General features: G+C 42.7%; 1 protein-coding gene across 3 annotated transcripts in view; it reads right to left on the bottom strand.

Annotated features, from left to right (window-relative positions):
• Positions 1-27,684, bottom strand: part of utrn (utrophin) — a gene marked incomplete at its 3' end in the record, with an annotated part of 189,877 nt that overhangs the window by 109,860 nt on the left and 52,333 nt on the right. For all 3 annotated transcript variants that reach the window (XM_080514402.1, XM_080514403.1, XM_080514404.1), the window contains exons 39-55: positions 27,405-27,557; positions 26,332-26,469; positions 26,149-26,232; positions 25,245-25,415; positions 24,895-25,067; positions 23,608-23,758; positions 22,493-22,668; positions 22,057-22,192; positions 21,417-21,566; positions 20,968-21,120; positions 20,752-20,853; positions 20,426-20,546; positions 19,747-19,964; positions 19,534-19,651; positions 19,219-19,424; positions 18,186-18,340; positions 17,848-18,037 (exon numbers count right to left, since the gene is read on the bottom strand). In XM_080514402.1, the coding sequence (XP_080370528.1) occupies positions 17,848-18,037; positions 18,186-18,340; positions 19,219-19,424; positions 19,534-19,651; positions 19,747-19,964; positions 20,426-20,546; positions 20,752-20,853; positions 20,968-21,120; positions 21,417-21,566; positions 22,057-22,192; positions 22,493-22,668; positions 23,608-23,758; positions 24,895-25,067; positions 25,245-25,415; positions 26,149-26,232; positions 26,332-26,469; positions 27,405-27,557 (2,595 nt within the window). The remainder of the gene's footprint in view (positions 1-17,847; positions 18,038-18,185; positions 18,341-19,218; positions 19,425-19,533; positions 19,652-19,746; positions 19,965-20,425; positions 20,547-20,751; positions 20,854-20,967; positions 21,121-21,416; positions 21,567-22,056; positions 22,193-22,492; positions 22,669-23,607; positions 23,759-24,894; positions 25,068-25,244; positions 25,416-26,148; positions 26,233-26,331; positions 26,470-27,404; positions 27,558-27,684) is intronic.

Here is a 27,684-nt window from a genome sequence, read left to right as displayed (position 1 = left end):
CAGGCAGAGAGGAACAGAGATATTGTCACAGCAAAGCAAAGATCAGCACCAAGTGCCAAAAACTATGAAATAGTTTTACTAATTTGGTGGGGTTTTTCCTTTTGCTTTAGTTTGAATTTAATGCATTGGAGCTAAAAGTCACAGTCACACTATGGGGGCATGTTGAGCTGTTTGGGAATATAATAGAGTGTGGCATTGAACGTATTTAAGTTTTATTGGTGTCCATTTTATTTGGATTATCAGTTTGACACACTACATGCTGAAGTTTCCACAGAAAAATCCCAATCACGCTGTTCATTGGTATATCCTTTGATAATCTGTCCACAAAGGTTGAGTTGATTATTTTTTCACTTTCTTGGATTAAGTAAGTCCTATTCTTGTATTTGAATTGTGGCTATCATTGTTCACTTTATCACGACACTGTCTTCTTATGATGATCAAATCCCCGCAGCTGCAGAGAACACTTATCCTTCTAAAGATTAAGAGTAAAGCTTTCGTCATTGTGACAAAGCTTGACACTCTTCGCAATTGAAGAGTCCCGCAGAATGAAACAAGCTTCTAGAAACCTGTCAAACCAAAAATATGTGTGCTACGTCAGGCATTTATTGCTTTCGTGCACTTTGAATTAAATACATATCGGCAAATGGCCATACAAATTATTGACTGTATCGGCCATGTCTTTTTCTGATTTCATAAGAAGCAATGACGTGGGGAACAACACTTTCAATATTTACCCTAACGAGTGTTGAAATATAATATAAAAATGTACTTTTATTCATATCATCCTGTCTTACAAGCCACAATGATCTCAGACATAGCAAAATCTAACTTTGAGACTAAAAATATGACAAAGTAGTTTTTCTCAACTTTTTGACCATTGTTATTGAGATCACATTAATGGCATATTGCACAGCCCCGTTTCCTCATGATTGCATTTTTGATTGTTGTTTCCTTGATGTGTTTGTTTTGATTGTTTCTTTGATTTGTGTGGCTAGATTGCCTCCTAGATTTGAGGAAGTCTATTTTCCCCAAATCAACAGCAGCTTAAAGTTACTGTGAGACATTCGACAGCCTCGACAAAAGTTGCCATACTTTTGGACACTGACTAACAAACACCCAGTGCTCGAGCAGAAGACTCAGGCAGTTACATTTACAAACTCAGAAGTTAAATTTGAACAGATTATTGTAATTTGGAATCTGAAAACACAGACATTTTAAAGTTACAATCCACCAGTCGAACACGCACATCCAAAAAGGATAGAAATACACCTGTTCCTACTGCTGGGAGCTGTGCTTTGCGGTCATTACAATATCAAAACTGAAATGATGTGCCCCGATTCGAATTAAAAAAAAGGAAACGTAATATAGAATCACCCTGCAATTCAGATCAGCGGCAACAAAATACAGCAAATTGCTTTTTCTCACAATTTTGCAACCAAACCCAATTGCTGTGGCAACACATCGTCCTTGGTGGAGTGGAACAAGTGGCAACACAGCTGATGTACAGCCAAGAAAGGTTAAGGTTAGTAATTCATCCAGTCAAGAACAGTTAGAGGATTGTGTATGAGCATATGTCGTATGACCTACACTCCCTCTGTGAGCCCGGTATCCGTCACTGTGTGAAAGGACACACTGAGCAGCGGGGGTGTGAGGCCTCCCACACACACACACACACACACACACACAGACGATCACATATACGCACAGTGAGGTGAGGAGAGATCGACAAACATTGGTAACGTCATAAGGAAGGTCAATGAAAAAAAAAAATGAAGACGAGAGCGGCGTGGTCGAGCGTGCTCGTCAATCCAACTGTCAATCATCCAGTTGCCATAGTGCCGCCAAGCAGGGCGGGGCCTAAAACGAGCTATAAATAGACCGTAGAGGACAACTATGTCACATCAGCCATGGATATAGGTGTGTTCCTGAGTGAGAGAGTGTGTGCGTGTGCGTGTGTGTGTGTGTGTGTGTGTGTGTGTGTGTGTGTGTGTGTGTGTGTGTGTGTGTGCGTGTGTAATATTTGCTTTGTGTATAGTGGTAATTACTAGACCCTCTCTGGGATGGAAAACATCAATCCAAAATTAAATCTTGATGAACTACCGCAAATTGTCAGACCTGAGGGCAACACAGATTACGCAAACACACACACTCAAACACACCTCGTGACTATGTGTCTCTGTGAGGACCAAATCTATAAATCAGACTCAAATCCTTTTTCTCGTTCCAAAATACAGAGAATTGCCACTTAAATATTCACTCATGTGGTGAATGACACCTTTTGAATGAATATCTAATGTGCAATTCAATCCCAAAAAAATAAAAAATAAAATAGACAAACAGAGCTCCGATTGCTTGGAAAGGAGAACCCTGCCTTCTGTATAGCGTTGACTGAGACCCCATTTGAGCGTCGTCGTGATAAAGCAGAGGAAAGATGATAGATTTTATTGAAAGAAAGAATAACCACAGACTGCCTGGTATTCTGAGAGACTCGACCAATGTTCAGAGGTGCAGTTGTGATGGCCAACATGGCCATAATGTCCCATGTTTACCAGTTTAAAGCTTAAAGACTTCAACCACCCCCCTCGGGCAGGTTCTGCTGGGAAGTAGATCTGAACCACTTGATCTGCTTGTTTAGGACACAACAGTTTGCTGAAATGTGACCAAACCTGACGTGTGTGTTTGTGTGCGTGCGTGCATCACGGTGGACCAACCAACCAGGTAATCCTAAACTATCAAGGTCGGTTGATTCAACCCAGCGTTTGCAGGCTGCAGTGTTCTCAGTCCAGATACTGAATCTCCAGCTGCTCTCAACGGAGAGCGCACAGCCTGGCAGCTGTGTCACACTTGCGAAAGGGTAAATGTGACTACAGAGTAGTAAAATACACAGCGAGAGTGAAGCTTGAGCTTCAGGCATCATCGCAATAGTTACCCAAGCCTCAGACGAGACTAAAATCTTAACACCCTCATCAATAAATCTCCAGTTTCAAGTGCACACACACACACATCATGATTTGCATTCAGGCCACTCTCGTATTGGCATGTTAAAAAAAATGTATGTATAAAATCCTGTATTCACACATCTTTGGAAGCTTCCCATTCATTGTCTCAAGCACACTGAATTCCTCAAGGGAACATCAGAGTTAGTGTCAGAGAGATGATCTAATTACTGTCATTAGCAACATCTAATTGGAGATTTAAATTTAAAAGATTAGCTTAGGCACTAAATGTGCTAACCTATTTTAGCATTTGAGTGAAAAAAGGAGATGTGATTGAGAAGACAGAGGAAAAGATGGACAGTGTGTGAGCTTCTTAGCCCATCACAAAAAAAAGAGAAGATTTTGTTATATATGTATCATTTGCTCTCTTAACTCCATTAAAAATACACACTGACGCAAAGGGAGACGGAGGGGAAGACTGCGTTTGGCCCCACAGCCCCACTTCTACCCTTTGAGCCTCCACCCCACTTCACTAATTAACTATTGTTTTAATCCTCCTTTAATTCTGCAGACAAGTGTGTGTGTGTGTGTGTGTGTGTGTGTGTGTGTGTGTGTGTGTGTGTGTGTGTGTGTGTGTGTGTGTGTGTGTGTGTGTGTGTGTGTGTGTGTGATTGTGATTGTGTCGTATGCTGAGGTTCACCAGATTATTTGAGCTACTCTCCGCCAACCGTCGCCCACAGCGACCAAAGGTAATTGCTTTTTAATTAAGCCTGCAGCTCTAATCCCAATGATATTTAGCAGACACGAACTGGCGCGCACACACATAGTCCAGACACACAAACCTCGGAGACGGGACAGACACAGAAAGCGAGAGATGTTCAACAAGACCGACTTGGCTGTGAACTGGACAAATGTGTATTCGGCTTTTGCTGGTATTTCTCTTCAGTCCACGGTTGGAGGCCGAGCAGGCGGCAAAAGTAAAGTCACTCGTGTGTAATAAATACATTTTCACCCCACGCAAAACGAGGAATGTCCCTCAGAGAGAAAATGAGTACTCGGGTCGGTTGTAGCCAGTGAGTGTGTGAGATTGTCTCTCCAGTGACCCTCAAATGAGGCCTGCAAACTTCAAAGATAGAAAAAAAAACGATCACACACCATTTAGTCTTCAGGCATTTTTACTCCCGCCAGTCTCAGGTGTTGTTTGACCTCTTTTTCCACAATTTTTCCTCAACATAATTCTTACTTACTCTTGTTTCAATCGTCTACTTTCCTTAGAACACGCACACTCCGTAGCCATTTTCTTTTCAGTCCTGACTTGTTTTTCTCCAAAACTCAGCCTCCTTTTTGTTAAAAAAAAGCCCCACACTCATCTCCTTCGGGACAAGGAGTGAGAATGTCCCTCTTCTCAGACATGTGTGAGATAACTATGAAATATGCCGAACAAATGAGCACCAACACTTGCACCTCTGCCGTAAATCTTAATTTGACTCCTTGTCGGGTCTAACGGCGCCAAGCTTTCTTTGATGTCTGCGGTTGGATGTGTGAAGGTAGGGCTGGAGCGGAGCTAAAGCTTATGTTGGGCTGTCTTTCACAAGCGTTTTCATTGCTCAACTGATCCCCTCCTGTCATCTCTGATCCCTCTCACAACTTTCTTCTACCTCACACACAGGCCTGTCTCCTGTATAATCTTAAACCCCACTCTGTGAAAAGGACATTTCTAATTTAATGCCAGTTTTCTGTTGTGTTTTTTTTTTTGTTTTACCAAATGCTTGTCAAGTGGAGAAACTACATGTCAGCAGCAGGGGCTCCTCTGGGCAGAGTTAAGATTTCACACAAACTCGACTCAATATTTCTGCCAGCTGATCCTGACTACCCGTCACAGCCATCTCACTCCTTTACGACACATTTTCACTCTGTTGGGTCTCTGCTGTGGCATATGGCTCTAACAGGCTGAGCCCCGCTGCAGATTACAGACTATATATAGCACGATTTATCTTTAATCTCCCAGTGATAGAACAGCGAAAAGCATTTTCAGTTGCTCTTTGTTTTTTTTGTTTTTTTGCTGCACCACAGTATTTACCTCTGAGGCGCTCAATTTCCTCTTTCTCCTCGCTTTCTCGCCGAGTGTCGTGTTTTCTTCTTCTCCTGTACGTTCTTCGACACGTTTGCTACTTGTTTGGGGTTCTTGTTGTTTTCCATCGTCCTTCCTTCTCATCAGGCCACGGGCAACCTCAACTCAGAGGTATAGCATTCAAAGAAAGAGAAATATTCCTGAAATTCGCATATTTTCGTCTATCAAATGGAGACCTTCATGTCAAAATGTCGAGCTGGAATGCTGGAAGACATTTCTTCACTTCCAGAACTAAAGAAAGAAAACTGCTATTCTGGAAACGTGTTCACGGGGGCACTTGTACGATCAAAAATGTAGACAAGCGTACGTAAACCTTGCACTGTGAAGGACAATCATATATGTGGTGTGAGTGGCTGTGGTTTCCATGATGGATACCGGTCTTCTCACACTTTGACCTGGCATGATTAGATGTTGTCTGTCAGAGAAAGGCTGATGATGGATGTTTGAGCAGTGTGTAATGATGTGTTTCACAGCAGTGGCAACCAGGTGAGCTCAAGTAGCTCATAAGCCACAACAGACTTGGGGGGGGGGCAGAAGGTTTTCAGCAGGATGAGGGTAAAAGTGGGAGAGCATGAATGATTTAAGAGTGGCATGCGAAGAGCCGGTGACAGCATACAGAGGAGGAGGATGATGCAAGTCCGAAGATATTCTGTGTATAACGGAAATAGATTGGAAGGGAGATTTGTTACTGAGGAAGGATGACATGAGAGAAAGAAGATGTATACATACGTATTTTAAACATGATTTTTTTTTTTTAAGTCCTGTACTATATTGAAAATATCATATATCTTCAAACATACTTTATTAAACAAAATATATTTTTGACTTATCCCACGTACTACCAATGGTACACATACCACAGTTTGAGAATCATGTCATTAGGAGAATTATTTACAATTGACAACAGAGTTTGGTAAATAGATTTCTAAAAAGTGCCAAACGCAGAGAAGCAACAAGGGCTTGTGAACAAAGGACAAATCAATACAATTTCTAGGTTTAAATCTGTTGAATACTAATTGGGTGAATCCTCTACTGATTGTTATTCTGGCCTAACGTTATCAATTGAGTGACTGTGTTAGTGTGAGGATTACAGTCCGTAATCTTTTTTCCAATCTGAAGCCGACATATTTGTTATTACCGCAGAAGAGTAGATACTGACACAAATACAAAAGGGGAACATAATGTAAGATAGTGACTCAGCACTGTGGTGGTGTTATCACCACACATTTGGCAGGGAGGGACACTGGCAGCAAGCTGAGGTCTCGTCCCCATAGATTGATTGTCAGGCATAGAGACAGACGCGATGATTAACCCCCCCCTTTTTACTTTCTCCCACTTTGGCTGGCCCTTGTACGGTGCCCCAACTTGATCAGGAATCCAGTGCAGGAGGCAATATGAGGACAGAAAGCTGTAAGGTCAGAGAAACCTCCAGCTGGCAGCAAGAAATGACTGCCTCCTGCCTCTCGCTGCTGGCAGGTCAATGTGACCCTTTTCTCCCCCTTTCCAGGTTAGTTTCTGTAAATCCTTTAGCACTGCACTTAGGATATGTTCAAACTAAGAGGGAGAGCAAAGAAAGGAGGGTAAAAATCTTTAGACGGGGTTGAATGCATGACTTCTTGGTGTGTATCTATTGTCCAGCGAGGCTGCAGGGTGCTGTAATCTCTGCCTCGACTTAGCATGATTCGGCTCAGGATCGGCTGGTCTGGCCATAGATCATGATGTCAGGTGAGTTAGAGAGGTCTAGTCAAGGAGGCCGTCTGGAAACAAACAATACCTCCAGTAGGCTGGATATTGAACCCAAATACCTTTCGGCGGACCACCTGCAAAGTGTCATGCACAGAAAGTGAACATTAATTGTGCCTTTGGGGATATAACGGTTAAAAATCTAACACATTTCCACAGTTTTAGTAAATATTTTCACTCTTACACCATATCATATGATGAAAAGCTGGGTAATCTGTGAATGTCAGATAATGACATGATCATATGTGGATTTTTCCAGCTTGGAAATAACTGAATGTTTATTCTATTTTACTGTGCTTGAAAGTCAAAATTACACAAATAACTGTCGAGTCGGAGAAAAATGCCCCCATTTCAGAAAAATTACAATTCATATTTACACGGATGCAGCTCATGAAAGAAAACTATGGGTCTGTTTCCTTTTTTATCTCCATCAACAAATTAGTTCTCTCTGGCCCTTCTATGTCGAGAGACTTGGTGTGTCTTTCCAGCATCATAAAGTGTCCAAGGTGATGATAAACCACACATGCATTAGCAGGTTTAGCTTACTGTTGGGATTTGCCTGAAAGCCACTAATGGAAGTGTGCGCATGAAATCCAATGCTTCAGGACTAATAAACACAAATCTGACACACACGTGCATTACTGGCAGAATACATGCACTTCCTGGATGCGGGAGAGACAATAAAGGAGATAAAACCAGAGAAAAGAAAAGCGGGAGTTTAGAAATCATCATTTCATATTTACATCTAATAATATCAATGGTGTTCTATAAAACATTTCCTGTCCTTTTCCCTTCACTTCATCATCATCATCGAATGGTCACTTTCTGCAGAAACCATAAATGTGAACTGGAGAGCAGCTGTATCTGTGATTTAAGTGCTATTTAACATCACTGCTACTCTCAAAAGGAGGCCTGTCTGCAGTGATTTACATGTAATGCTGATTGGCACAGAAATCTAGTCTTCATTTTGTTTCATGGCCCCTGCTCATTTCAAATATCCTTTTTGACAAATTTAAATGCCCTCCGCTTATTAATCTGTTACCGCATGGATCTACCGCCCGTGACTCATTACTCAGGCTGGCTGCACAGTGAGTAACTGTGTGGGGACAAGCGTGTTTGAGTGAGTAAAAAGTGTGTGGGAATGAAATGCATGTGTGTCTTGGAGCACAATGGGTCTCAAGGTGCGTGAGAGGAAATCTCTCTATGATTTGAATGTGAGCCGGATTACTTGCTGCGGGGGGGGGACGGGGGCAATCAGTCCTGCACCTGAGGCACTAAATGCGAACACTAACACTTGCTAATAACCCAGAGGACCCCGGTGGAGCTCAAGGGCGTAAAGGTCAGACTGCCAGGCTCCATGCCCATGCCTGACTCACCCGTCGCTGGGTAGCGGTGAGCCGGGAGCAAAGGTGCTGAGGAGTGTTGAGCCCAAAGGCCACAGCAATGGGAGAAAAAAAAAACACGACATGAAAGCCCATCACCACCACTTCAGGGCTGTTTCTATAGTGAGCTTCAATTGAACACACACTTACACATGCAAAACGTAGACGCAAATGCCAAAGTAATGACAGTAGGAGGACGTCGCTTCAGAGAGAGTAGGCCCTTCAGCCAAATCTGAACCCGTGATTGCACACAGTTAAATCGACGCAAAAAAAGGAGATGAAATGAGGCAGTTTTAAGCCAACGAGGATTGCCACTCCAACGTGCATCTCACGACACACTCCTCGTGTCTGAAACATGCAAGCAATCTGCTGGAGAGCAGATTGAAGAGCAGGGATCTCAGAGCAACAGATGGGGAAAAGGAATATTCCTGGCTTTAAATGTCGCTTTTACATTTAGCTGTTGCTTTTGTGTGTGTGTGTGTGTGTGTGTGTGTGTTAAAGAGAACGAGTCCAAAACAAAAGCACTCAAGCACTGTGGACAAAAACAAAGCCTTAGGAAACCCTGTATAGATGTAAAAATGTCCCTAATAGCATACAACCCCATTAAACATTACTACTTTGAAATGGTAAAGTGGGAGAAGAAAACAATTTACATGCCAAATAATAGATGCAATTCTACTAGCAGCTCGAGTTAAATGGCTTCTGCTTGGAAATATTGCTAAGCTCACTATTGTACATCAGCCTAATGAACGCTGCTAAGGGATGCAAAAACACAAAACACTGAAAAGCCGCCAGCAAAGAACGACTAACAGAAAATAGCCATCACAAGTTCTGCAAAATTCCCATCGCATTTATCACACAGTCCAATGGCACGTACTGTAACTGCTATCTGCTTAATGCTTTTTAGCAGTGTTCAAATGATTACCCCCCCTACCCCCAAAAGGGAACATATTGCACCTTATTTGAGTATGTAAATTGTTGATTAAAAGTGGCTGAACTTTTTTATTTTCTCCTTGTTAGCCCAACCGTCTGAAGATGTGTCATTGACAGGCATCAATATAACAACAACCTTTTCATATGCTCACATTATAATAAATATGTCATAGTATAGAGGGCATGTCCTACATTCCATAACCCTTTTACACAATTGCTTAATTTACAACGGAACTGACTGGAATATTTATAGAATTATCAAAAGATGTGCTCATGCACCTTTTTCCAAGACAAACTTTTAATATTTGAAAGTTCATTGATAACACTGTGAGTTATTGACTGCATTGGAAAGCTCATGTTATAAATGTGTGCCACAAAAGTGGAACTTGTCTGTGATTGGACAGTCGTACTGAGGAGGTCCGGGGGGGGTGAACTGTGATGACGCAAATCTCTCTCCCTCTACTGTTCTGCTAGGGTCTGTATTTTCTAGATATCATAAACAGTCTGGGAGTTGTGGTTAAGATAAGCAAGTATGCCTGCCAGTCCTGTCAGTGGTGACACCAGGGCTGTTAAAGGTTGATAATGTACTTTTTTTTCAAGGCACACAAATAAATTGGTGAAAATCAGCACAAAGAGCATGAAAATGAGGAATGTCACAGTTGCGACAAGACTCATCTTTCTCCAGAGTTTGCACTTTACAGGTTGTTCGTCTTTTCGCTCAACATCTTCAGACTGCTGAAGATGAAGCAGTGGAGACTGCTCTGTGATCTTCCGCCTGCACTCTCACCAAAGTCATGTCAAGACGTCCAGTTGACTGCTGCGCAAACACAGATTGTAAGTGTGCGTGAAATGGAAGTTGGATTCGCAGGTCATGCAGATGATGGATTGACTTTCACAGCAACAAGATTGAATCGTGGTGATTAATAAATGTCACTGATGTGCCAGTCTTGTTATGGTAGTGGTTCACAGTTGAATGTGTACACTGTACTTTGTGATAGATTATTCACAAGAGAACTCCTAGTCATCGTGAGGTCTCCTGCAGCCACACTGAAAATAGATATAAAAGAAAATCATAGTACTATTCTAAGAAACTTCCCATTGCGCTTATCCTCAAGGTTCTTGCTTTTGTGTGCTTGTATGAGGAGCAGAGTCCTCCAGTGTTGGGCTTCACTATAATGTTTTAACAAGTCAGTTAGTGTAGAGGAAGTCAGCAGCCTTGCTCCATGGAAATAAGGTTGGGAGTCACTGCAAAGGAGGTCATCACAGTTTCAGAAGTTTGCAGCTTCAGTTGGATCAGGACCAGTTACACACAGTCTGCGCCAGTGAGTCGGATAACAGCAGGAATTGTCAATTGGGTCAATCGCATCAGCTGGAAGGGACTGGTCGACATATTTTACAGAATTGCACAAATATTTCATGCCCCTCAAATATATGAATAATAATTTAAAAAAGACCTATGATGCCTGTTTATCAATGCTCTTAAATTATGCCTGTCGCTTCCAGTAATTATGGTGGTTTAGTATTAATCAATATAAATCCACTCAAAGGAAGGAACACAAGTTTATTCAAGCGCTAAATATCCTGAGTCAGACAATAACTGCACGCACGGTTTTAGGACCAGCGCTGTCCCGCAGCAAAAAGAATGGGTGGACCCCTGAGGGTGAGCTCTGTGCAAATCCATCATCAGGAAGTCACTGTTCCAGTCTGGCGGCCAGTGAGCGCACCCCCGGGAGGCAGGACTAGCCTGGCATTACTGATTCTCCCAAGGGAAGGCCAAACGAAGCTGGAATGACTGATGCAACCCAGGGGAGGGTAATCGGGTGCGCAATGACTGATGCCTCCCACCGGTAGGGACACAATCCAGCAAGGTCTGGACTCAAAGGATGCTGAATGGAGCCAAATGAGCAATTCGACTCCACAGATTGGATTCGTTTAGGATCAAATGTAAAGAGCATTTAGTGTGCATATGCAGAGCTGCAGGAAATTAATTACATTTTTCGTTTGACAGCTTGTTTGTTTTTTCCACGAGGACAAGCAAGGCACGTGCAGGATAAACCAGAAGAGAACAGGAAAAAAAAATTATTCCAGTGATCTGTATTTCACACTGGCGCAACCTGTCCTCATTTTTCTTTTCTGCCAAGAGATAAGCAGAACCCGTTCAAATCTTGAAAACTGACTTTATCAATGGCTATATGTTTTGAAAGGTGGAAGAAAATGCAGGAATAACAGGGGGGGGGGGGGAGTAAAGTGCAATGAATTTAAAAAGGGATTAGATTTGAGTCGCCACATGTTTGTCGAGGCATGACTAAAGCTGGAAAGTAATCAGAATCTGTTCTGATGCATTAGCCTCTCCCTTTCCCTCCCTGTCCGAGCACAGCTCTGTCAGATATCAACAGCTGGTCCCCTCTGCCCTCTAAGAGCAGGTCAGAGCTGTGCCACACAATATAGACAGCAACGAAGATCAGCAATCAATAACAATCAACGGGGGGACAAAATGACACCGAGCCCAGCACGCATCAGTAGTTGTTTCCTCTAAGGTGAAATCAATAGATCTGACAAACGGCTGTAACAATTTAGAGCGACCAAACATTGTTTTTCATTCAAAAAAAAAAATCAAAATTACACCGAGTCATGAGCTCAGTTCAAATTAAAGTGTGTGAAACAACAACAAAGGCAATTATTAAGTTAAATTAGAAGGCTTGATTCTAATTAAAGCCACTGCAGAACAAACACTCAAGAAGTCAAGATGTCTTCTGTTGTTACGGTGCATCCTGTCAGGAACCAGACCCAGAAAAAGCAAAAATACGCTGTACCAACTTGCACAAAAACAACAACACACACTTGTCCTCAAGTTGTTAGTTTGTTTATGCTCAGAATAAAGTCGGAACTGACTTCAAAAAGGAAAGAATCCATACAGAAACACAAAGGATACGTTCACAAACATACACACATCACAGCAGGGAGGCACTGGCTGATTTTTCTTTTTGCATAAACTGTGCCCCAAAAATGTTGATGTATGTACATAAATATATGGCAATATTTAAAGCAATATACTGTCGAGGTGACAAAGTTCCCACAACAACAAGCGCTGGAACAAACTGTCTCATGAATAAAAAGTCTTAAACCCAAACAAGCGATGAGGCAAAGATGAACCACTCGGTGACCAGCTCCTGATTCATGAATAACAATGACATAAAAACCCACATAAGCAGTAATATCTTGTGGTTAAAAAAAAACCACATCCTTTGAAATGGCAAACTGATCTCAAAAACAAACGCAAGTGATGTAAAATCAAACCAGACGATGAAACTTTTACAAGATAAATCAAAACAGCCTAAAAGGCTTTTTAAAAAAAATCCCAAAACAAACTCATGCAACACTTCGATAATTTAAAAACAAAAGGTAAACTCTCCGTCCTCCAGCAGCCCGGTTTTTCTCCACGTACCTTGCAGAGTTTCTGGTAGCGCGGCGAGGAGATGGCCATCCTCTGGAGCCTGTGTAAGAAGACCACCACTTTCTGGAGGGAGGTCCGGACCATGGCCATCATCTTAAGACTGCTACAAGTCTGCAGCAGCCTGCTCCTGGTCCGCATGCTAGCACTGCCCTACCCCGCTCATATTGTTCTCCCTCTCCCACTCACTAGCCAGCCGACCAGACCCCAGCCAAGCTGATGTGATGTGCACACACACATGTACACACACAGCGAGAGAGAGAGAGAGAGGGAGAGAGAGGGAGAGGGAGGGAGAGAGAGAGAGAGAGAACACACACACACACACTCACTCACAGGCGTACTCAGCTCAGCATGCCCCCATGTTTCGTCACAAACACACACACACTACACAGAGGCTGTGCTCACTCTCTTTATAAACAGTCACTCTCAGCATGCGCACACACACACTCGCATATACACACACACACACACTCACACACACTCGCAGGATGATGCAGGCGAGCCGGATAAGACGAGACACTCACTTTCTCCTCCACGCGGACATTCACACGCGCAACCCCCGACCGCAGAGTCAGAAGAGAACCGTACAAAATCAGTTGTGACGGCACCCTGCAGAGTCACAGAATGGTGACGAGGAAGAGTGAAATGAAAAGGGAACAAGTCAAATGAACACGGGGAGAAGAGCGTAAAGTGTGCCGGCAAGCTGGGAGGGGAAAAGAGGAGAGAGTAAGGCACGAGTTACACTGGAAGAGAGAAGCCGTTCGTACGCGGCTCACTTTTTACTGCCACTGATCTAAAGAGACGGGGGGAGAGAGAGAGAGAGAGAGAGAGAGGGAGAGAGGGGGAGAGGGGGAGAGAGAGAGAGAGAGAGAGAGAGAGAGAGAGATGAGGAGCGGCACTATACGGGAAGACAGAAGGAAAGAAAAAAGCCATGCCGTGAATGGCATGACATCGGAGAGCAAGAGTATGATCAATGAACAGGAGGCAGGGACAACAGAGAGAAAGGAGAGCAACGTTGAGACGGGGGGGTTTGAGCGAGAACGCACAGAGCAGAGGTGCAGAGAGAGTGAGAGGTTATTTCAGGCACACAGGGTTCCTGGAAGTATTATCCTCGTTCAATTTTTCTGCGGGGCTCGGAAGCGCATTGCCAACTCCATAAAGAGTGTAAATCAGTATAGTAACAAAATAAAGTAAATAGAAATAAGTGTACAACCTAATTTGTAGGCTTGCAGATTGAAGACATTCTATTTACTCATGTGACATGTTTTAAAAAGTCTGAAGGGGAAAGAGGACTTTGGTGAAAACTGCACATAATAGATGAGGAAAAGTGGAAGGAGGGAGGAGAGAAGGCAAGACAGCAAGGTCGAAGGAGGAGAAAGGGATGTTTATGTTTTGTTTTGAGGTTGTTGGTTTTTTTGGGTTCAGAAAACAATTTAGCGAATAGATCTGCTGGAAGCACGCAAGCACTGGAGATGATATCGGGAGGCAAAAAAAAAAGCAGACGGCATAAAAGAAAGTCAGCTAAAAGCAAAGATAGGCGCACAATCAGCAGAGATTATCATGAAACAGCCACTCGGAGCCACTGAACACACGGCGTTATACACGGGTGGATATTTTCAAACCATTCCTGTTTTTTTTTTTTTTTTAAAGATCCAATCTATTCGAGTCTTATTTTAAATGCTTAGAAACTCCTTTTCACTCCAAGTAGGTATGAAAACCAAGGCGTCGCCCAAGAGCACACACACACATACACACACATCCTCCATAATTTTGACGTGCATATTTCGATACAAGCACAACCTGACACTCTCATATTCAAACGATGTGTTTGGATTAAACTACACGATGTGTTACTCGGCTCCATTTTGTCTCGTGAATTTATACAAATGAGGGAATAGTACAAGGCATTGAAGGAATAAATCCCTGTAAATCAAAATGCAGTTTATCTGTACAGTCCATTACAGTAATCAACATTTACCAACACGCTCACACGCACACATTTGAGAGACAGCACGGCGACTTTACTGAAGAGCTCTGTTTAGATAAGGCTTAACTGGCTGCAGCATTCAATTCAGACCTTTCACACAGTATTGAATCCGTCTCACAGGGCATTACAAGGGAGACTGAGTGTTTTGCAAGCTTTGTGGTAATGGCACTGGTAACAGGTCTCAACTAAGAGGATGCAGAAAGCATGCATTTCTCACATTGGTCAACACACTCAGACACTTTCCCTCATCCACACAAGAGGAGCTTGATAAAAGCCGCTCTGCAGTCTTTGTGCTCTCATTCCACCATGTGTGGAAAGTAATGCACTACATTCCCACCATCTAGGAAAATATGGAAATAATTACCTTGAAAAATGTATTACCATTGGGGTTTTTTTATATTCTCTTATCTCAAAGTCAATATTTTTTAAATAACTTTCAGATGAATTTCTGAAATAAGCACAAATAGCCGCAAAACATTTCCACATTTTATTGTGCACTATAAAATATGTCAGTATATATTCCACTAATGAGCTTTGTGGTTTAATGAGGCGACAGTAGCTGCAGGGAACATGACGTCCTCATGTTAATAAATGGCAAAAAGGCTTCATTTATGTGGTGCATTTTCCCTGTTTCAGCAAAGTGCTTTGCATTGTGAGTGATTTAAGACCATTCACCCATTTAGACACACACATTCAAACATCAACAGTGATGGCTGTCATACGAGGTGGTCCGCCTCCACTGGGAGATGTGAGATGAGGGTTAGGACCACCAACCATGAGAATGGAAGAAAACGAGCTGAGCCATATAGTGAGTGTCACCACTTACTACCTTAAACCAAAATGCACAAGTGGTATATAGTAAGGAAGGGTGTCAAACATGTCAAACTGCTATTCCTAATTTGTCCACTAGGGCTTGCACTGTTTCAGTAAGAGAAGTGGCGATAAGAAGAGATAATTGTGGAGAGATCAGCGGTACAACAATGAAATCTGAAGACTTTTTCCCCACAGTCGTCCAAAGAGATCCACCATAGAGGCTGGTACATCACAAAATATCTATTTACTTCAATTTGATCAAAATGTGCACTGAATGTGAATATTTTTAGAACATACTGTTTATTAATTGCTATAGAACAGCAGGAACATTTAGTTGATATTTACTGGTCCAATCCAATTAACATCTAATTTGTGCATGTGGGTCCTGAACTAGAAGAAGAAAAAAAAGAGTTTGACTCCACTCATGAGAAAGTCTGAGATTCATAGAAAAGGTAAGCTTAGATAAATTACAAGCTGCAGACTTGATGATGCCATGTGACAGTGGTCAATTTTTTTTCTTCTTTTATATTGATGATTAAGAAAACAAGAAACTGGTCCTCCTTTACAGTGATTATCTTGATGAAATGAACTGTCATTTTTTTTTGACAAGGAATCCAGAGTGCTGCCGATTCATTGTCCTTCAAAGATATGCTTCACATGCAGCACTATTCCAGACGAGTACAATATCAAAAATTATTTACGAGTTTTGTTCAAATATTCATAAGATGGTAATTATCCCTAACTGTATTGGAGCATTGCAGACAATGCTGGAAATTAATGAATATAATTATTTTATGAGGAGATTTTATATGACTGAAAGTCCAGAAAATTAATAATTCACAGTATATTGCACATGGATAACGTAAGCATTTCCCATCCCCGACAGGAATGATTTAAATCCCACGCTGCAAGAAAACCTGTAGGTGTACTGGTGATTTCCGTGGGAATGTCCATCATTAGTGCATCACATGTCAGGGCCTCAGCTGACTGCAGTTCCATGCCATTTTGCCCGAGCGTTTTGAAGCAATTTTGGATAATGTGCCAGATTTGTTCTTGTCACTTTTCCAGACCACTCACCAACTGCGGGCTTAAAATGAAAAGAGCAGTCAGGAGGACAATGGCCTGTAGCCAAAAATGTGATTAAAGTCACTGAATAGCACATAGCGGCAAAGCAAATTTTGAGCTAATAAAAGGCTTGTGTGGCCAACTTCATGTCAAAACAGATCCTCCAAGGTTTTAAATCCGCTTTGGTTTCATCAAACCCCTTTCTGCGCCAACCATTAATCTTGACCACAGCTCATTATGAGACAAAATTAAGATAAAACAGTGGGTGATGATCATCAATATATTCTGCCATTAGTTCTTGCATAACAAGCCTTCGACCAATATTCAGATTACATAAAAGCTGACTCACTAATTGAACACAATTTCCTCCACAGTTGACCTTTATCATTGACTTTGACGTAACTTTTCCAAAGTAAAATCCAATACTCTGCTGTATGTGTCCTTTAGAATTTTGAAAAGGCCTTACAATGATGGATTATGTTCAATACAACAAATATAGATCACTGTAACGGGCACATTAATGTGATGATAATGCCTATTACTTCCTAATGATCAGAGCTGTATTAAAACCAAGAAGCAAATCCAGGCAGAGCTCAATAATGAGTTGCCAAAGTCTCCCAGTTTCTTGTCCACATCAATTTCTCAGAAATCATTGTGTCCATTCCCTCAGTCAGTCAGTCTCATTTTTCTCTGTGACCTTGACCCATTTCTAAATGATGGAACAACAGAAATAAGAGGAACAGTGCAGTTACATCCCAGACATCTAAACCTGAATGTATGTTATTGATGTTAAGTTTCAGTTCACTCATATCCAGAACGGATTCTTTGCAAAGAGCAGCGTGAAGGTACATCAAAGCAAAGAAATTCAGCAAACCCTCTACAGCATTTAATCCAAGGGAGATGAGGTCAAGACTGACAGGGTCAACCTTTTTAAAGAGAATTTCAACTTCAGGAGGTTATGTAAAGAAAAAAATTTTTTTCCTGTTTCTGCTGCTGAAAAGGTGAGGTGAAGTGATTCTGGGATTAAACCATTACATAAAGATGATATGCATCAACGGATCCTGGAGGGATGGTCTGAGCAAATGACAAGATTGTGAGAAGGAAGCACAAAAGACACACCCCGCACGCACATCCACACACTCACAGAATCACTAATCAGTGGAGGACAAAGAGGATCAATGAGCCACATTTAATGCATACAACTGCGTGCACGCCCTCTGTGTGCCCTCCCATTCACACACTTTTAACTGGCGGGACACACACACACAAATACAGACACACACGCTCCAGCCTCGGCTCAGCTGGTGAAGGATGCGTTAATGAAGGATGACACTGAGATAATAGGCGAGCACCTGTGTGTAAATTGCACACACACACAAAGCTTCTCCATCAATTTGCTGCCCTACCTCCAGTTGATTCCTGAGGTCTTTGGCCTGGGCGGAGTCCTGTGACAGATCCTCCCTCAGGGAGGCGTCGGCCAGGACGTTGACTGTGGCCTCTGCCTCCTGCAGCCATTTGAGGAAAGACTCCAGCTCCCTGAGAGACACCTGCAGGCCCTTCAGCTCACTGTCCAAGTGGGTGTGACGGTCACTCGCCCTGTCAGTCAACATCAATGAGTCAAACACAAGGCTGTGCGTGAGACAATATGCGACTCGTCAGTGGAACTATAAAGGAAATGAGCTGTGGGTGCAACCTCGCATCCTTGAGTATCACTGCCAAACGCTAAGAGTGAGTTTGTGCGCACCTATTGTTGATGCTGTTCCAGGCAGCGTTGTGTTTATCTGCGACCTCTTTGATCCTCCTCGTGTCGTCGGTGGAGTATTCTCGCAGAAGGTGATTGGACAGCTCGTTGAAGGCTGCGACTGCAGCTTGGCCTCGGCCCAGACCTTGGAGAAACTCCTGAACAACGATCAGTACAGTGCTGTTCATGACACACAGGAATGTGGCAGATGTGATTTATTATGAGCATTACTGCAGTTACTAATTGCACTGCACTGTTTTCTACGTGCTGTAGCTTAGTATCTGCCTTTTGTAAGATAAATTGCCATGCAGCAATATCATTGACCTTTTTTCTAAAGTTAATGAAATCAAATGAAACCTGAAAATACAGAAACATTAGTTATTCTTCTCTTTCGCTCTCTGGCATTATTTGTTTAACCTCTGCTTAATCAAGCACCCCACTTATTAGCAGTCTAAATATTAACATTCGCAAAAAGGTCATCTCTATATAGCCAAGGGGTGTTTTTTTTATGTTATTTACAATCAAGTACACTTAGCTATTTTCAACTGACCATTGCTCATCATTGCAAGAGCATAGAAACCAGCTGTACAGGAGTCAAGCTGGCTTGTGTTAAACTCAGTTGCCCTCTAGTGTCTGCTTTCTGTAACATGTCAAATATTCAAGAAGCAAAATCTGTTTCCAGAAACCCGTGGCCAAGTCATCATTTCAAATTATAATGATGGATGAGGTGGGTGTATGGATTTTATTAAGGTTCAAAGTGATACTTCAGAGAGGTGATTTATTCATTCCCACGTTGTACAAACTCACATGGCCGTTGAAGGACCTCAACTTTCTCGCAGAGTAAAGTTTGAATTTGGTTAAAAGAGGGAGGAAAAAAAAACTCCCATCAGCAAAACAAGTTGGCAAAAGCCCCAGAGTAGATGCGTAGTGTACCGTAATAACAATGATACAGAATGACAGTGAATGACCTTGGGAGGGACGGACAAACACACCGAGGACATAGAGACACAGTTACGAAGTGGAATATTTCCCTAACCTTGCTGTCTTCCAGCTGTTTTGTCAGGGGATCTCGGGACCGCTGAAGAAGGTTGTGCAAACGCCCTTCGTTGTGCCCAATCAGCGCCTTCACCTCCTTCCTCTGCTCCTCCCACTGGTTGCTGTGGCCAATCATGTTATCAAGCTGCTGGAGACGCGCCTCGACACCATACTGCGTGCTGTCCCACTGGTTCCGTACTTTTTCCACTGTGCATTTTTACCAGAGCAATAAGAGAGCGTGATGATTTAACTGAGCTGGACATTAGAAAAGTAAAATGCATTTAATAAAAAAAAAAGAAATTCCAGTGATACATACATTTTTCAGTGATGGATGTGCGCACATCCAGATTAGAGGTCTTGTTCTTTATGTTCTGAGCCAGAGTGAAGATGTCTTCGAGCTGAGGGTGACGCTGCTCCAGGTCACTCTTTGTCACCTGCCATGTTGGAAAAAAACAACACATGCTCACAATTTGTACAATACGACACAAAATCATCACACAGCTCTTCATTCCTGCTCCTCATTTCTCACCTGAAGCCGCCCCATGGTGGTCCTTATCTCCTTCGTGTCTCCCACAGTAACGATATTTGACTTGAGCATCTGGGTGATGAGGAGAAGCCAGTCTGCCAGCTCGGTGGCCGTCGCGTTGAGATCAGTGGGCGCCACCGTGTCCGGTGTGTGCGGCGCTTGGTGGCGGGGGTCCTCGCTCACCAGGCTGGCCATCTGCACAGCTGAGGGGACGGCAGACACTGGAGTAGAGGCAAAAAAAGGCAACAGACTTAAGGTAAGCGGTGTGGACATATGGAGTCGCTTTAAAAGGAAATGATGCAAAGAACATTAAAGATGTTAGAGTGAGAGAGAACGTGTTGTCAAACGGCTCTCGGAGGACAGTGGCATCACACTAAATCATGATGAATGAGGCATCGGGGATTGTTTTAGTGTTGCACATCCAGGATTTCTGTTGCATACCTCCTATTTGTAATTTCATCATGCATTCCTGTGCTTTGGATTAAGGCAAGCTAATTTGCCACCTGAGTACTTATTACCACTGATGCTTGTCCCGTTACTGAGCCACGAAAATAAAACAACTAATTTCCTTTGTTTTGTTGAAGGTTTAATAGCTCATTGAGTCCTTTGCTGCTAATTTCATTGATGTAATGTGGAGATGGAGCCAACAGAGATCAGGCAGTATTCCCCTTGACATTTTTACCGAGCTGCTGATGCTGGACCATTTGTTGGTGGTGCGTCCAGGGAGAGACAGGAGGCGGGAGAGATTCCCTCAGCCGGACATCCAGGGCTTTCCAATCAGCTGCCAGCTCCTCTATCTTGTCCTATGCACACATGATAATCATGATTTAATAGAAATTAAAATTGGAGGTAACAGACTGCAGCACATATTTTATGAAACAAGACAGAATTATTTAATTGTCAGAACAGAGGAGCTCTGCTTTGACAGTGCAATATGCTGCAAAAATATGCTACAATTAGCACATGAGGAGAACAATTTTTAAACAAAGTCACGATAGAAACTGGGACCTTTTCATGGGGCAAAAGCTGCTGTCTTCTCTGCAACTCGATTGAATGAGCCAGCAGTTCCTCCAGGTCCTTCTTCCTGTCCTTCATGGACACCTCCAGAGCCTACAAAAAGGTAAAGCCTCTTCTCAGGACCTCTATTTGCTCGGATGATGATTGGATTTTTCACGGAGTACACAGTCGGTGAGTTAGTAAATGTGACGTGCTCGGGCAATCTACCTGTGCCTGGCTGGGATTCAGCCCTCGGGTGATGATTGTCTGGTGTGTGACGATGACCCAGTCTGTCAGCCGGTTCATTCGGTCTTGGAACTGAGCGTGGCTCTGCAGATTGGCCTCCACCTCCCCGACTTTGTCCAGCAACTCATGGGTCACCTGGAGAGGACACGTGCCGGGAAAAGTGAGTTAAGGATGGAAGTGTCAAAGAGGATGGGAAGGGTGAAAAACGCCCTGTGAATATTTAAGGATTCAAGATACAATTTGAAAATAACTTTGTTGGCTCTACAATTCTGATGACAATTACAAATACTTTACTTTCCCAACTTTGCAAGTTGCATACAAGCAACACTGAACCCCAAAATAAACTCCTTTTATAAAGCTACAAGACAAAATTGTATCACTCAAAAAACTGTGTCGCCACAGCAATGGTTGTCTTAAATACATGTTCATACCTTGCTCCAGTTAAGGTTGATCAGTCTCAGTTTCCCAACGTGCTGGTCTCGGCTCTGGGGGCTCACACTGGGATTGGCCAGAATTTGGGGAGCGTGCCTATTCAGCCAACCAAGACGCTCATTTTGTGCATCCATTTCCTCAGCAAGGGCCTGAAAATGAAAAGACAAGTGAAAATGCACTTTTTTTTTGTATCAAAATAATTACATATTAATGAAAAAAGACAGGAAACGTCGACAAGTTGGAGGATTTTGAAGCACTGCTATACAGCAGGAGTAAAAACTTTTCTTTAAAGCCATGTAATGTCAATCACTGTTTTTTGCAACATGTGGCTCCATCTGGGGAAAGCTCGCTATATGGGTTGAGAAAATGACTAAAGATGGATTCCCTTGTGATACCTTAAAAAAACCCTCCTTTTACTGAAAGTTTACTGAGCAAAAACTTTTTTTTTTCTTTTTTTTTTTGTGGCTGAGATGCACAGAGCAACCTGTGCCTGCAGTATACAGTGTGAGGAAGAAAAACAAACGAAAGCAGAACACAGGCCAAGCTGACCACAAAAATAAGTCCAGATTTGAAGCAGGGGGAATCTCCGAGCTCACATGAGTTAGAATATCATCAGCATGTTTTGGGCCGTTGCTGTACCTTCAGTTCTTTAAGGTTTCTGTCAGTGGCAGAGACGGGCAAAGAGTAAACTGCGTTTTCTGCCTGCTGCAGCCACACAGCCAGCTCGTCGCGCCTCCTCACCAGGTCTGACAAGGCCCGATCCCCACCAGCCAACCTGCACACAGCATTATGCACTCAGATTAAAATCTCAATTTCCTCCAGGATGCAGGTCTAATCCTAAAATTTACATTTAAATTGCTGTTACAACTTGATTGACCACCGTGATAATGTTAACCTGCCAACGACTGATAAAGAAACAGTGTGATGGTTGTGGAGGGCAAGTGCTAACCTCTGCGTTACATGGTATTCTGACATAGTCGAAGCAGAGAAATTTGACTGCTGCAGCAATGCAATCTTCCTCTTTGTGGCGAGTCATTTAAAGGGCACTGCATCCAGTCTTTATGTCATACACTACCTTCTTTGTCTGTCAAGGACCTGTCGGTGAACGGCTCTCCAGCGCTGACCCAGAGTTTCCAGCTTATCTTCAAGCAGCGGCCCGTCAGGAGATGACAGCTTCCCAATTATCTGCTCCCCGGTGCGGGTCAACTCAACCAGAACAGGTTGATGACTGGCAAGGCCTTCCTCCAGCTCCTACAATATGAAGACAGAAAGAGAGGCCACCAGGGCCAGAGGAATGGGGAAAAAAAGGGTGGAATCAGGGTTCAGTCAAACTGCCTAATCTGATTCAATGCTGCCTAAATCCCCTGTTCAAGTCCATGTCTTCCAGCAAATCTCTTATTGACACACAGGCATGATTTGTAGTGAGTGAAAACTTAAGCTGCCAAATCTCTGCTTCCACCACCAAGAGATTTAACTTGCCAAGACTGGACCCGTAAAGTAGGTTGAGTGATTGTAAAGTCTGCTACAGCGTGAGTCAGCTAATTGATCTCTCAATTCCCATCCACTTGATCCCCTGTCTCACTCCCAGCGACAGTGAAAACATGAAAAAGACCTGGACGGACAGGAGTGGAGCTGGAGTTTTGAAATAATAAATGAGAGCCGTTGGTTCTGTCGGCTGTGAAGCAGCAGCTTCAGAGAATTTACTTCCCCTTGGAGATGAAACGGCCGCTTTAGTCATCAAACAAAGCAAAATTAAAGGTCCTTCCTAATCTCGCTCCTCAGTTCACTTCCCTCCATTTCCGTTCTGCATAATAAGCGTGTGTTTATGAGCTACATCAAAGCACCTGATTCCTCCCTTGTGGAATGAGACAATATTGTCTTCTGTCAAACATATCGAACCATCGAGAAGCCTATTTCTGCAATACAAGATATTACCTTTCCTCAACCCAGAATTAATATGATAGAGTGATTTTAAAATTCATTATTCTACTTAACTTTCTTTTTGTTAATACAGGCAGAACATTAGGTAAATATTAATGTCATGGGGTGCACAGAGTTTTCACGTTTAAACCAGAGCATGAATGACACATGAATGACTATTGTCATGGTAGATTAACTAAATTTAAAAATCAAGAACGTACACATCACTCATATAAACTCAGAAAGATGCACAAGGAATTTGTATCTGACCTCTTGGTGTTGCCGTGCAGATTCCACATCAAGCTGACCAGTCGGACAAACGCTCTCAGACAACAGGGCCTCTGTGTCTGTCAGCCACTGAGAAAGGTCTTTCAAGTCACAGTGAAACTGTCCCCACTCCTCGATGGCGCGATCAAAGCTCCTGCAGCATCACAAAGCAGCACAGGTACGGTACTTTAAAAGAAATCTGGGAATAAGATAACAATGGATGGATGGATCTATAAACACTACAAACTGTTCACTTTAATCAGTATCTCAATATGACTGGAAAAATTATTAGATAGAAATTCACTAATTGAATGTTTTGTCAAATTGATCAAACTTTTTTGTAATTAATCTAATAATTGCACTCACTCTATCAGTTTTATAGGTTGAGTAGATCTTATATGAATGAATATAAACGGATTCCCTTTGCAGGAATAAAAATGTGTTCACCCAGAGAAACGATAAGGGGAAACAGAACACTAGAGTTCTATTAAAAAACCCATTACAATGAGGAACTTCAGACAAGGTTGTAAACTTCACATTGACTCTATTGAATGACGTAACAGACAGAGAAGCCGATTTTGTATTGTGTGTTAATCGTACAAAAGAAAAAGAGGATCTCCATCTCAATGGCGGTGAGCAGAATGCTTTTACCTCCGACTGCATCTCTTTGTGCAGAACAAATCTGATGGCAAAGACGAGGACAGGGAATGAGTTTTTGGATGAGCAATTTTACAAAATATACTCCATTTCTTTTATTTATATTGATGGCTTGAGGTTATTGTGATTAAAGATGGAGTGCTTCAGCATTTGTTTGCAATCTCAGCGAGCTTACGACAGTATTTGCACTGTGCAAAATGAAGACCGTTTTTTTTTTTTTTCCCAAGCAACTGCACTGATGGTTTTCAAGGTGACCTAAGGCATGTGTCCATGTGTATGAATGAGTGAATGAGCGAGTGAGTGCAAATAAGAATAAGCACAAGTCTGTTTATGCCTGAGGAACTGTTTTGAAATGAACCAAGGTCAGTGTGGGCATGATACTTCACCATGTGCCCTGGTCTCTCTTTATCAGCTCCAACAGTCTCCTAACCGGCAGACGGCTGGCTTTTAATGTCCCTTCAGCTTTGGACAAGCAGCCTGACACATCTAAAACTAGCAACTGGTTTCCCCTTCCTCTGAATTTATTTGGTGGAAAAAGTTACTCTGGTTCACTTTAACACCCAATGTCCAGTTAATGGAGCAGTGTGTACAGTATAATCTGGTAAAATATCTGACATGAAGCCAGGAACACACCCTTTCCGGTGGTTGTACATGCGGTTGAGTCGATCCCACTCAGCATTGAGTTGCGTGAGGGCGTCTTCCATTTGGGAGACCTCTGTGGGAGAGGCGTCCCGCATGGCTTCAGGATGGCGGTCGTGGATTCCTGTGACCTGCTCACTGACACTCTCCAGGTTATCTTTGATATTCTTTAAAAGTCAAATGAAAGAAGAACAATGAGAAACTTGAACAAAACGTTTTACTGAAAGAGTGAAAGTGTTATGCCAACACGTTAGTTTAAATGTATTTAAAGCTCTTGGTGTTAATAAAAAGTAAATGTTTTAGTAAAATGACACAACGATAAGGAAATAAGAAATACAGCCCACGTTTAGCATATCCTCCTGGCTCGAAAAGTCTTCGTAAAGCCCCCCGCTGAGTTCTGAGGAGTTCAGGAGCAACTCGTTGTCTGCCATGGCGAGGAGAACTTTGTTAATGTCCAGCAGGTAATCGGAGGGACTCAGTGAAGGAGCGCTGCTATGTGCCACTGCAGCCATTTCCTACATAAGAAACCACAAAGAACAAAAAGAGGAAAAGAAACTTAAGAGTGTATAACATGGTTTGAATAAGCTGCTTCGCATATATCAGTAACAGCAACAATGCAGCACTGGTACTTTATTAGTAACCATCAGGGTATCTCCCAATAGTGATTAGTGCAAAAAACACGATGATATCCCTCATCCATTCAAGACCATCTAAAAAGATATTTGAATAACAACCACAGACGTGTTCGCTTTCAAATGAAACTCATTAAGATGAACATAAATCAATAATGTGGCGTGTTTAAATGTATCTTGTGCCTACGAGGGCAAATCATTGTTAATAAACATTGGACCAATGATATATGATTGTGACTGAAAGTGAGCCTCAAAAAGAACCAAGCCTTTTGTATTCCAAGCTGAATCCATGAACGAAGGAGAGACAGAATGTCAATTGTACTGATTAACTTTCGCTGCATGTTTTCGTATTGTGGAAGTGAGTCACAATACATGAAGAAGAAAAACCACTGGAGATACTGGAAAAACACACACATTCCATAAAAAAAGACCATGACGAAAGACATCATTGTGCCTCCAACAGGCTGATGCACAAAGTTTCTCCTCTAAAGTAGCACATGGAGCATTTTGTTGGCACCCAGTCCACATTTTGTGCATCCATCCAACGCATCCACCTCTCCACTGCCCGTATGTAGGGTCAAACACGGACAAAGGTGTGAAAGTAGGACTTCCTCACCTCGGCTGTTTGCACTCTGTTGGTGTGAGATGTCGACGACTCCACAGAGGTTTCGACCTGCCTGATTTTCAGCATCCTCAGCTCCTACACAAACACAAGATAAGAAGGTCAGCATCAGCGAGAACAAAACAAAACTAATATTGGCTGCTTGATGAAGATAGAACACTTTCATATGCCTCTCACCCTGTGAGCAGAGTATTGGGTCTGCAGCCGGAGCAACAGCAGCCTCAACTCCTCCCTCCGGCCCTCGTCTGAAGTCTGCTGCAGCAGTTCTTCTCCTCTTCTCAGCAAGTCCTCCACATTGGCTTTCTCCTCATCCATCTGGCACAGTAGGACATAAAGTGAAGGGTCAAGTAAAGCATTTAATTGCACAAATTTCTACCTTTTTTTTTTTCTTTAATGATCTTCAATGCATCCTTCCATCTATTTTCCACAGCTGATGTGAAGAACACAGCAGTGTTACGTTTGCCCAGCTGGTGTGCTAATAAAGCTGCGAGCTATAAGACCTGCAGCCACTGCAGGCACCGGTCGGTAAAACACAGTTTAAACCACAGAAGAGCTTCATGATTGACACGATGACCTTGCTCGGGATTGGTCTGTTTCTTTCCTTTTTGTTCAGCAAAATGTGTTTAATGTCACAAACCTTGATCACACAGATTGAATTCCAAACTTGTTAAAGCTTGAAAAGTCTGATAAAAACTCGTCTTGTCAAATCACATCTTTAAAGTTTCTTTTGTGTGTGATCAATTTGCGAGAAATAGTCGACCTTTCACCAGGCAGTGCTTAATGCTCTTTTCACATTTCTGTTTTACACCATATTTACAATGAAACTGGCTTTTTAAATGGGTTGTAGGTCAGTGACGCATTGGCATTTTGATAAATTTGACATTGACAATCGACCCAGAGGCAACAGAACGTAGCGAATTAAACAAAGAATCACAGTCCCTGTAACTTTCCGACGAACGCACTTGATTTTTCTACACAATCGACAAGCTTCTTGGGTGCGACCGTGTATTCATTGATCGGATCATAATGAGCCAGATCAATATTTGCCAAGTCCGCTCTTCATAAAGCCATTGATCAGAGCCCGACCCTGGGAGACTGATGGGTCAGCTGGCCCTTCTCCCCATGCACATTAAACACACTACCCCCTGCTCCCACCAAGGAAATGACAGCGAACCTGTCACGCTGAGCTACTCATGCCTTTCTAACACATCCCAAAAATAGGGTTGAAACTAAAAGAATTCGCAGTGTACCTTGTCATCATCCAGTATGTTTATTGGGTCCTGCTGCTGCAGAGAATTGAGAGTGTCCCGCAGCTCCGTCTGAAGGTCCATTAGCTCAGTCGGGATCACAGCCTTCGCAGGATGAGTCTGACTCTCTGCTTGGATCTCCTGACTGTGAATGACCTGATTAGAGAGTGCAAACACAAACCTCAAGTAACTCAGCCACAGCTGCACACACACAGTTGTAATAGGGGGAATGTTTTCTCAAAGAACTGTAAGAGATTTCACGCAGACAAAGAGAATCACTGTT

The sequence above is a fragment of the Blennius ocellaris genome (genome assembly GCF_963422515.1).
Source record: "Blennius ocellaris genome assembly, chromosome: 18".
NCBI lineage: Eukaryota > Metazoa > Chordata > Actinopteri > Blenniiformes > Blenniidae > Blennius > Blennius ocellaris.
This window is presented reverse-complemented; position numbering and strand designations above follow the sequence as displayed.